This window comes from Apium graveolens, chromosome 3 (genome assembly GCF_009905375.1).
Source record: "Apium graveolens cultivar Ventura chromosome 3, ASM990537v1, whole genome shotgun sequence".
Lineage (NCBI taxonomy): Eukaryota > Viridiplantae > Streptophyta > Magnoliopsida > Apiales > Apiaceae > Apium > Apium graveolens.
The window spans coordinates 21,984,775-21,999,211 of NC_133649.1; the positions used below are offsets into that span (position 1 = coordinate 21,984,775).

Here is a 14,437-nt window from a genome sequence, read left to right on the forward strand (position 1 = left end):
AAGGAAGGGGATCAGGAATCTCTGATCTCACAAGACAAGGAATTTGCTCCAGTCACTTCTTCTCCATCAACTCCATCTCAGGAACCTGTATCTGACAAGGCTAATTCACCTTCTATGTCTCTTGTTGATCCAGGCACAAGTGCTGAAATTGATATTCAGAACCTGGTTGTGCCTGAAATACTTTTCTTAGAAGCTCCAACAGCAAATAATCCTTCCACAACACCTGTTACTGATGCTGTTCAAACTCCTGAGTTATCACTAACACCTTCTCTGCATCAAGATGCTGATGATCAGATTTTAGGTGAGCATCAGGATATGGCTGTTGATCAGAACTTAGTATCAGATCAGCAATTAGAGGATGTTGAAGCCTCCATTGCTACTCACACAGTTGTCTTATCAGAAGATACTGATTCTCTAAGTTCTGATGCTGCAAATGTTGGAGATACTGGTGAGGCTGCTACAACTGTAGATGCTGATGAAGCAGGTCCTTCAGGACATACTCCTCCACTGACTCTTCCTAAGTCTGAACTAGTAAAGGAGTTTGTTATCAGGGATGCACCAGTACCTTGGAGTGAAACTCCTGCAGGTCAGGAGTGGACTAAGGAATGGAACTCAGTTTCATGTGTTCCAAATGCTTTACATCTTACTGAGCACTTGACTAAAGCTGATGAAATATTACATTCTGATGATTTTAAAACCCAGCTTAGAGTCACTGCATTGAGTACTAAACATCTACAAGGTCTTCATTCCAACACTCATGCAGAGCTACACAAGATTCAGGAGAACTTTATCAAACAGGAACAAGTTTGGAAAATTGATAAGAAAAAGTTCTTCCAACCTACCATTGACAGGGTTGCTTATATTGAGAAAACTCAAGAGAAGCAACAAGCTCAGATTGATCAAATTCTGACAAATCAAGCTTCTCAGCAATCGCAACTTACTGAAATCCAGACCTCAGTGGAACTACTTATCTCTCTTTTATTACCTGCTGATGCCAAAAAGGGGGAGAAGGTAATTAAGTCCAAATGCAAAACCAACAAGTCACTGCAAGGAAAGGATGATGGAAAAGATGACCAAGGAAACTCTGGAATGGGTAGTGGTCATAGTCAAGGTAGAAGGTTTACATCAAGACAAGCTAGTCACAGAACAAGTTCTGATACTGGGAAAAGAATAAGTTCTGCTGCTGGTAAAAGGATAAGTTCTGATGAACTTCTAGATCTTGATGAGGAAATGTCAAGACAGTTATTTCTTCAAGAAAATCCAGGGATGGACTTGGAAAGTTTAAAGGAAGAAGAAGCCAGACTTAAATCAGAGAAAGTCACATCTAAATCTGAAGCTTCTGGTAAAAAGTTACTTCCAAAACCTAAAGGCATTGTGATCAAAGAAAGGATACATACTGAAGAAACTTTGGCTAGATCACAACCACAGATAGATCCAAGATCCAAGGGTAAAGAAAAGGTTGGTGAACCTATCAAGCCTTATGTACCTCCTGAGGAAGAAGAAATTACTGATGGAAAAGATGATCTTGCTCTGACTTCAAGAAAAGTTCTTAAAACAACCTCTGACATGTCTCAAGTTGTTCAGAGTCAAGAGATTGTAAGTTCTGATATTCAGAAGAAGCAAGTAACCTCTGACAGTGCTCAAGTTAACTTGATATCAGAAAATAAATCTAAAACACTCCTACCAGGATTCACTAAAGCAAAACAGACTCAATCTTTGAAGACTACTCCAAGTTGTTTTGAAGCAAGAGTAGTTACTGGAAAGGAAGCTAGAGATAAAACTGGATTGGGAAGTGCTGATGAAAGAAGAGTACACAACACTACCGATGATCCAACTTCCTTGAGTGAACCAGGTATTGGAGCAACTCCTGAGAGATTGAATCAACTAGAATCTGTACAGATGGTTTACCATACCTACTTGAAAGAATATATCATGTTGTATTTCATGACAGATGGTAGGGTTTATCATATAAGACAAAATGTCATTCCTTTGAAGTATTTTGAAGAATTGGAGCATGTACTTTTCTTACTTCAAGTGGATAACAGAATAACAGAGACTGCTGCAAACTACTTGAAAGAACAGATTCAGAGACAGAAAAGGCTTTATTCTGTTAAGTCTGACAGCAGATATGTTCCAAAGTACAGAAATCACAATGGTGATATTGTTGATATGAAGCCTAATACTGCACAGATCAGAACATATCTTGGTATTAAGGGGCTTGAATTCAATCTAGAGTCTAACAAAGCTTATGTCATAAGACTAGATCGGGAGTTGAGAAGAGCAAAGATTAATGATCTCAGAGCTGCAATATTTCAAACTGGTGAAGATACTGCAGAGCTTAAAGATGTCAAACGGAGAATGATTGATGAACTCAGATATGCTGAGAAATGTTTGTTGAAGAATTATCTCAGAACAACTCCTGACATCAGAGAGATCAGAAAATGATGAAGTCAAGTCAAAGATCTACAACTACTTAAATTCTGATGTGTATACAGACCAAAGTTGTTATCAGAAGTTGAATTGGTAAAAGCTTTAAGGACTGTAAGTTGTAGTTATCTTGTCTATTTCTCATGCATTTGTACTTAATGTTTTTGACATCATCAAATATCTGTTAAACTTGTATATTTTGCTAATTTACAAGTTGGGGGAGATTGTTAGATATATTTGATAATGTCATGGCTAATATGTTTTATGTTTAGATTTCAGATCTTATTTGAACAGAACAAATCAGTACTTAACTGATCAGTACTTATACTGGACGTCAGAACTTAAGGGATATCAGTACTTATGTTATCAGGAGATAAGCATCAGGAGATAGATATCAGAACTTAAGTGCTGAAGGACGATCAGATAAGGACAGTAGCTGATTAAAGTTAAGAAGATCAAGATAAACATAAGAAGAGATATGCATGAAGAAGGAATTCCGTGAAGAATGGAATACTTGGAATAGAAGATATCTGATTGATATATATTAGGAAGCAGAATTATATTCCATATCAATTAGCGATTATCTTGTAACTGTGTAGTATATAAACACAGACATAGGGTTTACACTATAAGTGTTATCATTATCGAGAATATTATTTACTATAACCCTAGCAGCTCTCGTGATATTTTGTTCATCACTGAGAGATAACAGTTCCAGATTGTAACAGAGTTTATTGTTTCAATAAAGTTTGTTTTCTGTTACATAAGTTCTTGAAGTTTGATTTGATTGTAATAAACACTGTATTCACCCCCTCTACAGTGAAAGTGTGACCTAACAGAATATGAATGAGACAACCACATTGGTACTTAAGATGGCCAGTCTTTCATACCATATGGCATACAGCACATGATTAGGTGGCGTCCCACCCGACTCTTCGTCATTCTGACAAAGTGTCTCACCATAACACTGTTTGTCCCAATCAGAAAGCAAAACTTTAGGGAAGCAAATAAATTTGAAAGGAATGGAATATCCTCCTTTTCGATATCATAGAAAAGAGTTTATTTGAGAAAAGAAGTTCATACATTTTTAGAAATTGAGAAGGAATATACGCTGTAATATTGAAAACTAGAACGATACCATTGGTCATCATCCACATTTCACTTGTATTCATTTTTCGAGCTTGTTCGATCATATCCCACTTGTGTCATATAACAACTTTAGAAAGTACGCTGAAATGCCTTAGCAAATTAAGCATTATGGTAGATTCCTACTTGTCACATCTTGCGTCTTTAATATCGCACCCACACGGATAATAATTTAACAATTCGATCATAATGGCGTTCCTACCAAATAACTTCGAGTTTCCTCGTTTTAATTTAGCATAACCACGAATCATTCAACATAACGATCTTTTTTTTTTAATAATACTCTTCTTTTAGGAATGTTTGGAAATCTTCCCAATCTCCTTTGATCACGCCCAGGCTCATCTTAAATCGATAAATTCTTTTAAACTTTAATGGTCTCTGCAACTTGCTGAATAATCACTCCGTACACGGATTCTGTTATTAACCTTGTCAAACAATATTTACACCTTACCGATAGGAATAATCAGCTTTTTCATAATCACGGGTTACTTTGTTCTCGGAATTAGCAATACTAAGTTTGAAACAACATCCTTCCAGGTGATCCGGGCTTTCTAACAAACAAGGAACTCAAGTAGTAACTTGACAACAATTGTTTAAAAATCATTTTATTCGAAAAGGGCTTTTAGAAATTTGTAAAGGAAAATCTTTTTCGAAAACTTGTTTAAAAAGTTTGGAAAATCACAAACCTGGTTATCCTTACTATATGAGTTAGTTGTTGTCCTTCTAACCTATAACAAGGTACCAAATTAATGGAACGATCATATAAAGGTCCATTCACTTCAATCTACCTTCTCTCCTTTATTGGGTCCATTTGCCTTCCTTAATCGACAATCACTTCAAGTGTTGTTACATGTTATTATATTCGTAGCTTCACATTAAAATTTCCATACCGGAAATACTCCTGTTATCAACTTTGCAATCGTTAAGTGGAACAGACTATCCAATAATCAACAAATCTATTTCATAGAACCAAAATTTGCTCATATCACATCACATCACTACTTTACATATCGCATTTATCATCGCACCATCATTTAATTACACCAAAAATTCCAGATTTATACCTTTCTCCCTAACTCTTTCAAAATTCATCTAATTCATCCCATAATTATTCACGGGTGGCATAGTCACTAATGGCTTCTTTTAACCCGATAACAGTTATCCTCTGAAACACTTAAATCTTCTCTCTAAACTTCTTCTCACCTTTATTTATATCTCAAGCGCTCACCATTTACTGTAGCTCTCGAATCCATCCTCGTAGGTACAATCGCTTCATAGGGCAATCTCTAAACTGGGGGTATAGAACAGGATATAAGGTAAACTAAAAAGATACACTCACAGCCGAATGTCCAATAAAACAAGAATAAACATATGGAAATTCTTGAATAGGTAATCTCGCATCAAGAGGCGGAAAAATTAGCGTAGAATAGCTTGAAGAAGTGCAACCGTTATAACAGAAGGTAGTACCATTAATGCTGGTGGAGAAACAAGGTGCAAATCCAATCTGAAAGAAGATGACGATCCTTGAACGAGAAGCACCAAACGATCAGATGATATAGGGAAATCAGGATCTGCCATTGCCGTTGTCTGGAAATCACATCGCAAGCTAAGAATCCTGAATCGCAACACGAACCGTGCCGGAGACCTACTATGTAGTCGCACTCATCCTTACGACGTCTTAGCTTTGTATTTCCTAATCCTAATCCTCTACCCAATCCCGACAATCTAGGCTTGTTTCAGTGACTTAAAACCTGTAGCTCTGATACCAACTTGTGGCGCCTTCCAAACCCGGGTCAGAAGTTTAGGGTCCACAACACAAACACAATATATTAACCTGTATAAGAAATATTATTTATAATGACCCTGCTTCATAAAACCACGGATCGCAACAGGTTAAAGTATGAAAACAAGCCACAACCTTAATTTATTACATCGTACCAAAACCCGACTGACTTAACTTACAATTGATAATAAAGTTTTTCTTACAATCGCACTCTCTTTCCACTGCACGAAGCTCCTGCTAGCTCGATCCAACTCAAACTGGAACCTTAGCCCGCATTTTGGACTGAGGAACTTCTCTACCAACCATATCCTTTTTAACTGTAAAATATATAAAAAGTTTCGCAAGAGTGAGCTAACTAGCTCAGCAAGTCACAATAACGATAACTGAGATTAAACAATGATCAAATGAGATGATTCAGAGGAATCAAGTTTCTTTTAACTAGTCATTAGAATTGGATATTCATTTAAAGTTTTAAAAACCAAGGTTAGGCTGCTGATCAGTCACGCACTAACCCCGAGCAAGCACACAACACTGCTCTAATTACTGGATCCAAGGCACACATTGGCCTAACTTGACCATTGGTATGGTCTGACCACGAATCTGGTCCACATATATAAAAACTATCCAATCCTAAAGCAGTTCAATATGGTAAACAATATAATTCGATAAAACAAGATCATAATCAACGATGGTTAAACACTTGAATAAAAACGTAAGGAAACTCATGAATATCTCAAGGGTATTTCAGGGTATGTATAAGAAATGGTTTTCCGTTTGTACAAGCATCGGGTATTAGTTCAGTAATGATTTTTCAAGGTATAGTTCTTTGATGTCATAAGGATTGGTTGGGATATAAAAGTTTCTGTGTTTTCAAACAATTTTCTTCCAGTGTTTGGTGTTTGGTAATTAAACATTTGGGGAGTAGTATCATATCTGTGTGGTTTGGTATTTGAGGTATCCATACGATTTAGTCCTTTGGATTTCCGAAATAGTGTATCAACAAAGGATGGTTTACAAAGCATAAGGCTTACGGCTCAAGATCAAGAAAGAATCAGGGTTCAAGGGTAAATAGTTTAAAGCACATGCATTATACAACAGAAGTTATGTTTATTAATAGCAACATGTTACGAAACAGTTCTATAACACTGGTAATATATCTTGAAGAAAAGTTCAGAAATACTTGCCTTACAGGCTTTATAACTATTACTGATCAATTCTGAGCCGACTCTATCGCTCGGCTTTAACGTGCAAGTCCCTAGATTCCATTGGATTTGACTTTGATACTCAAGTCTTTTGGTTGAAACTCTACTGAGCTCGTCGACTGACCACTAGGTTATCTTTAGTCCAACGTCCACTTTCAGGTTCCCGACTATAACCTACAGGATCGAAATACCATATGTTAAACGTCTAGGTATGTTTGACATATCCTCGATACTAATTCTCACCCAACGATATTCAAACCCGACTCGTAATTATTCATATTAGAATAACACAGACAACAATTAGGGTTCACATTCTCGAAATCGATCCAGTGTTTATTTTTACAAAATACGTATACTCGTCATTTTACGAAATTAGGGTTACTGTGTTTTGGACAAAACATACAACACAACATACAATCAGGTTTTGTGTAAAATAAACATATATGTATTTACTTATACTCGCTCGAAGTTCCGATAATCCTCAGATACGCTCCCGTATTTACGTAATTCAGTTTCTGAAAATCGAGCAGCGTCTCCTTTATTTATCGGACTACCCGTCGAAACATTAATCGACGTCAATTCAACAATAACAATCCAATTTAAAATACGACAACCAATCACAACTCGCAAATTCCAATCACCGATACAATTTAGTAATCACAACCAACTTACCCATCACGATTCAATATTTGCTAATTAACTATTTCGATCCAGAATAAAAACACAATACGACTTTTATTTATTAAAAAAATATTAGGACTCAGAATCGTGTCATCACCGTCCACCGTTGACTCACCGAAGTTCATCGTCAACGGCGGTAAAATTACGGGTACCCGATAAATTTCGGGTTTCCAACGTAATTTCACCGATTACAAAATAAATTCCCGCACGAATTATAATATCACGAAATCAGTCAACAATATTCCTGCATAGAACAACGAGAATTTCAAAACAATTGAACCAAGCACAAACAGGAACCAACAACACAGAACCTTCCTGCACGCGCTCACGCGCCAAAAAAACCGAAAGGAAAAGAACGCAACAGCGAATCACCAGAGACAGAAACGGAAGCCAGAAATCCAGCCACCACCGACATACACTAACACACACAGCAACACACACTTAATCACACACCTATATACTGAATATACATATGTATATATATATAAAACGGGAGTAACAGGATGCCAAGCTGGAGGTAATTAACCGGAAACGAACCGGAATTTAAAGGAACAAGACGGCAACGCAACGCCGACGAATAGCCGGACTAACGAAGCGGTGAAATCGCCGGAAAGCGGAGCACCAAAAAAAAAAGGAAATCGCCAGAAAGCGAGAAACAGAGGGGAGGGGATGTGAGAGATTAACCGGTGAGAGAGAGAAATGAGGTCGAGAGAGATGAGACGAGAGGAGAGTGAGGAAGAGGATTGCTTATGTTGTCCTGTTTCTTTCTCTTTTTTTTTTATTTATTTTATTTCTCAGTTGTACAAAGCAATACAGTACACCTGATAGTACAATTAGTAGTACAATTCCTGTTATTCAAACGCATATTATTGGATAATTATGAAAATTCTGAGACGCGGTTTATCTCGAAATTCGAATTTAACGGACCGAGGTGCACGTAAAATAACTTCAGAAAATTATGAAAATTGCCTTAAAAGGTTACAAATATCCCGAAGTTTATAAAAACATAAATTTTATAATTTCAAAACAATTTCTAATATACACTTTATGCCCGCTTTTATCAATGAAACGAATCGACGCGCGGGTAAAATTAATCCCAAAAATTCCCAAAATAATTTTAAAATTCCTGGAATATTCCCAACTTAAATAAATATGAGTTTCATAATTTTTGAAGAGTTCTTGAATTAAATATGGATTTTACAAATAAAAGCATTCAGAAAATCATTTAAAGATAAATAATTAATAAAATATTGATTTCTCAATTTTATAAAATCCTAAAAATAATTATTGAAATTATAAAATCATAAAAATAATTTTAGAGACACTTCAAATATTTATACAAATAAAGTTGCATTAAATCCACTTTAAAAGTGGAACAATTCAATACAATTCCTTAATTAATTATGCGAACAACCCAGTACATCATAAATCACACCTAGATAATAATCAAACAACACATGGCGGTCAAAACAATACACATATTTTATTTAATAATTTCCATAATAATCACATATTTAAATAATTCGAAAATATACGGGTCGTTATAAACAGGATATACAATTTCATTATAGGCTGCAACCACTGTTTCTTTCTTGTAATATGGTGAACAATAGTCATAAGGGTCAAGGTCTGATTTCTGTAATATAGCAATGGCATGGGAACATGGAATATGTTCCATTTGGAATCTGCAATACAAAACAATGATGAAGATAATATAGAGATTAAAGTGAAATTGTAATTGTAAGAATAGATATTTTTCCAAATAGTTCTTCAAACCTATTGCAGCTGTAAGTTTTTGACCTCAAATCAACTATATATTTTTTATCCTTGTTATGAACTTCAAAAAAAATGTCATTTGTTGGGTGGACCTATAAATCATATAAAGTCAGTATAGCAGATTACTAAAACAAGAGTATATATGAGTTATGAAAAAAAGAACTAGTTGCTTTTACATTTTTATAAATTACCGTTAAATCAATAGAGTAGTGGCAGTTTGTCTTCAAGATGTCTTCATATTTTCTTGTTAATTTTATCGATATTGCATTTGCTTCATCTCTGTTTTTCTAACTCTATTTTTATATCAAAACTCATAAACTTTCAATCATTGTACAAATTGGTAACTCCCTTATTGAAATTATCACGGAATTTAAATACTCAGCCACATTAGAAGTCATATTCGAATACCTATTATTTGTTGAATGAACTTTAGCCCATTTCTGATATCCAACTTCTAATAAAAAAAAGGCACACTCTTTTGTCGACCTTCTCAAGTTCTTTTATGTGATAGTCAAATTCCTTAACTGTATATGCATTTTCCGCAGAGAGGAAAGCATCATTTATTCTCTTCAAATTTTTCCTGAACTTAGCTTTGATGTTACCAAGTATATGAAAAATGCAGAAAATATTTGGTACTTCAGGGTATACTTTACCAGCTCCTTTTATAATGCTTTCATGTCGGTCAGTTACTATAATCATATCTTCCCTTCCTCCATAAGCCTTTCTGAATTTCACAAAAAACCACTCCCATGATTGATCATTTTCTGAATCAACAACAAAAGCTAGAGGAAAAATTTTGCCACCTACATCTTGAGTTGCAGCAACCAATAAAGTACCCTCATATGCAGATTTCAGAAAAGTTCCATCAACAACTACAAAAGGTAGACAATGATTCCATCCTTTTATCGAAGCATGCAAAGCAACAAACACGTACATGAAACATTTATCCTCTGTCAACTGGAGTTCAATTACCGATCCCGCATTTATAGTGTGCAACATATAAAAATAAGTATATAAATCAGAAAATGATTCGGTTGCATTTCCTCTCACAATTTCTAGAGCTTTTTCTTTAGATCTCCATGCTTTGTTGTATGTGACATTGATGTTGTGATCATGCTTCATATCACGAATAATATCTGCAACCGTGTAAGATGTCTTGATATTTGTGAACTTCTGTTTAATTGTATCTGCTATAATGGTTGTGCTTGCTTGTCTTTTCCCTTTAAATCGTATTTCTAAAGCACAGTTATGAATGTTAACAAACCTTCGTATGACAAACTGATTTGTTTTCCCATTCCTTGATGCACGCAACAACCAACTGCAACTGTTGTCAACACATTTAACTAAATACTCTTTTATGCAAGACTTTTGTACTTTGAATTGGAAATTTTTGTTTATCGCATAATGGCTAAGAGCAATTTGTATAGTCTTGTTGTCTTTATACACTTGCATTGGTAACAAATCTTTAACTTTTTTGTCTTCTATGATTTCATTTTCCCTGACCTGAGCTCTAACTTCTGTAACAACATCTTGTGTTGGTATGGTGACCATTTGTCGAGAAATCAGTTCTGCATAATCCATAAAATCTCCAGTACCATTTGTGTATAAATCATCAGGGAACTCATTAACAACACTTGATGATATGGCCTCTGAAATTTGACCCTCGGCACAAGGGTTATCAACTGTCGTTTCACTGCGATTAGTAGCACACCAAAAACTACCATTCAGTTAATTGCATATCATTCCGACCAAATAACTGTAGTTGCAGCTATCTGGAAGTAGCACACCAAAAACTTTGATTTTTTTGTAATTTATGTCCTCGTCCCAATATCCACTATGTTGTACAATAAGTGGGAGGCTATCCATATCTACAAATAAGCAATATTTGTTATAAAACATGAAACAGGATTACCTAGCAACTCTATGTATGACATTTTTAAATAGTTTAATTGATATGATACACAATCATAACGAAAAACTGTTTGATTAGTGTTTCGCAACTACAACACTAGTCCATCATTTTGTGGAAAATAAACAAATCTGGACTAGTTAGCAACTCAACAAGTAACATATTTATAAATTTCAACTGTTTCACGAAACAATCAAAACTACAACCCTGATCGAACCGTGTTTCGCAACTACAACACTAGTCCATCATTTTGTTGAAAATAAGCAAATCTTGACTAGTTAGCAACTCAAAAAGCAAGATATTTATAAACTTCAATTGTACCACGACACAATCAAAACTACAACCCTGTTCGAACCGTGTTTTGCAACTGCAACACTACTGCATTATTTAGTGGAAAATAAAGCAAATCAGCACTAGTTAGCAACTCAACAAGCAACATATTTACAAATTTTAATTGTTTCACGACATAGTCAAAACTAAAGCTCTATTCGATCATTGTATAACTAATGCATCAAACGATTTAAATACAGGAAGCACGACTAGCAACCAACTGAGAAGCATCTCTATACTAGAAATTTACATTGAATCATCAATGAAAAGTTCAATCGAAATCAGTTTAATTATGGATAACAAACGTATCTTATATTAAAAAGTCAATTGAAAATTTGAGTTGTAGATTGAGACTTACTGATTCATTGAATTGAAATATGAGATTGCTAGTTGACTCCTGTCGCCAAAAAATCAGTGAATTATATGTGTAGAAGGATGAGAAGATTGTAGAGATGAATTGTGTTTTGAAGAAAGATTGAAAAAGCAACTGAATGCAACTAACTTAACAAACTAACAGATAACTAACGTATTTTTGCAAGAAAACAGAACATGACATACGTTTGCAAATTAAAGTGTAAAAAAACATAAAATTGCAATTTTTTACTTTTTAATATATTAATGAAAAAAATCCCTTATTATTATTATTGTTATTATTATATATATATATATATATAATGGAGAGTTAAATAAAAAATAAATGAAGGGCAAATGAAGAATAATGATGACGCTGATGAATGAAGATAAAGATGTGATGGAGGATGCTAAAAGAGTAAAAAAGCATGGGATCGTATTGTTGAAAAATAGAGGACGGAGAAACTGTAATAACGAAACAGAAAATGAGATATCGTATTTTTGAAATAAATTAAAAGTATTTTTAAAAATTCACTAATTTTAATTAAATCTTCTATTTCAATATGGATTTTAAAATTCTAATGTAGATCCCAAGAAAAATTTTCTAAGACAAACATCAATTTGTATGTATTTTATGACAAATGTAAATATTTAGTATCCTAATTTAAATAAAACAAAAAAATGGTAAATGAATAAATGTCAAAATTGAGTTTTTTACATGATTTTATCGTTATCTAGGAAAAATATCATGAGATTATCTTATAATCCTTATATTTTTATTTTTTTTATAAAGACTATCGAAAAATATAGGTATGCGATTTGGTGTGTAAGAGTAATTCCAATGTCATGTTATAAGTGGTGTCATTTTCATAATTTGAAATCAAATGCTAAAAATTTCAACTCGAGTTATATCCTTTAATGCAAATATGTATATATGCATCATTGGTTCTAAATTTGAAATCAATGATGCATTGATACAATCATGCCACATCATTAAGTAACCATAAATGATATGCATATTGGTAAACTTTATTTAAGATATCGAAGGGAAAGATAAAAATGATTTAAATTTTAAATTATTAAGTTTCAAAATGCAAATAGCATTGTAGTTGAAGTTTTATTATAGCACCAAAAAATACTTTTATGCCAAATTATAGCAATGATTATAGTCATTTTGCATCTAGCATTGGACTTGCTCTAACAGATTAAAACGCTAGTACTTTGTACTCCCTCCGTCCCTTTCAATTGTTTACATTTTTTAGAGAGTGTTCGACACGTATTTTAAGGTATATATAAAGTATAGTTCTGTAAAAAAAATTACAATTTTGTTTTTCTAAATAAAAATTAAAACATTCAACTTTTATTCAGAAAAAGAAAATTGTAAAAATAAGTTACATAACTATACTTTTTATGCACCTTAAAATGCGTGCTGGACACTTTTTGCAGAAATGTAAACTATTCAAAGGGACCGAGGGAGTAACAGTTACGTGCGTGATGTGTACGCTGTTAAATTTGCATGCAGGGATACCACCGTACGTAAAAATGAGGACATACAGTATCAAAATTCAAAAGCATGTGATGTGTATTGTAATTGAGCATAAGATTCCTTCAGAATTTTAGTACCATTCTGAAATGACCACTCTTGCAGGCTTTTCTGCATCCTCCTGCTGCATATGCCCTGCGAGACCAATCGAGAACACAACCAGGTTATCGGTAATTGTTACATCGTCAAAAATATTAATGTACTTTTTCTTTTCAATAATATATCATTTTGATATTTTTTTAACAAAATTTACTGCAACAATTAGGACTCAAAATTGTTAAATTATTAATATATAAATATAATTTAAAATTAATATAAAGATACATATTTTTATTAAAAAATATGACATTATTTACATTGTGGGAGGTGCTAAAAATTACGCCCTAATCCTCCACTGGCTAGCTAACAAGAATGTGATTGTTAAGTAATCACTCCATTTAAAATTCTAAAGTGGTACGGGAAGACGCGAACATGATCTTATACTTTTAAACGCTCCTCATTAATTGTACGAAACGTTTCGTTACGATTGCCAACAACAAATACAACTAATACTAATACTAATACTAATACCAATAACAAAATATTTAAATTAAATAAATAATGTTGAGAGAATTCAAACATGAATCTCTGCCTTAATTGAGTTATGATACCATAATCTCTGCCTAAACTGAGTTACGATAACATATTAAATAATCAGTAATACTAAAATTTTAAAATGATAGAAAATGGTCCAAATAAAATTTTATACTCCTCGAGAATCATGTTATTTTATATCACACGATATTTTGACAGTTTGCAAGTCTGTTGATAAACAGAGGACAAGAGTGTCAAAAGGCACTTTTTTGTGGCACCCGCTGGAGATGCTTTAAGAGACACAGCTCTCTGGCATCAACCCAAATCTTTGTACGCTTTATCACCGAAAATAAATCTGAATTCACCACGTTAAACACGGGTATTCCTTAAACTATTTACATGCATTACTGCATATTTTCAATTAGTTTTATAAATAATTAATGATATTCGGATTTTGAAAAGATTTACCGGAATGATAATTATCAATAATTTTTTATAAATTGTACTTGATTTTTGTTCTATATAAAATTTTATCAGATATGATGTCATAGAACCTACGTACATTTTTCTGATTTTAATTTTAACAAAGTTTGACTGGATTTAAGAAAAAATAAAGATATAGTAATAAATTCATCATTTGCGGAACCTAAAAAATCCATGACTTTACAGAGTTTAATGAAACAAACATGTATTCGCATTAGAGCAACTCCAACAAA

General features: G+C 33.7%; 1 protein-coding gene across 1 annotated transcript; it reads right to left on the reverse strand.

Annotated features, from left to right (window-relative positions):
• Positions 1-8,661: 8,661 nt before the first annotated feature.
• LOC141713989 (uncharacterized) lies at positions 8,662-10,881 on the reverse strand. Its single transcript, XM_074517539.1, has 5 exons — positions 10,803-10,881; positions 9,490-10,697; positions 9,016-9,107; positions 8,775-8,924; positions 8,662-8,674 (listed from the first exon to the last, which is right to left on the reverse strand). The coding sequence occupies exons 1-5, from the start codon at positions 10,879-10,881 to the stop codon at positions 8,662-8,664; spliced, it is 1,542 nt and encodes a 513-aa protein (XP_074373640.1).
• Positions 10,882-14,437: the final 3,556 nt, after the last annotated feature.

What these genes read in the sequence shown, in the direction of transcription:
- LOC141713989 (XM_074517539.1), bottom strand. Translation starts at nt 10,881, where the DNA reads ATGGATAGCCTCCCACTTATTGTACAACATAGTGGATATTGGGACGAG. An exon ending in CAAAAAAATCAAAGTTTTTG is followed by an intron (nt 10,698 to 10,802) that starts GTGTGCTACTTC and finishes GTGAAACGACAG; the next exon opens with TTGATAACCCTTGTGCCGAG. An exon ending in TTGAGAAGGTCGACAAAAGA is followed by an intron (nt 9,108 to 9,489) that starts GTGTGCCTTTTT and finishes TATGATTTATAG; the next exon opens with GTCCACCCAACAAATGACAT.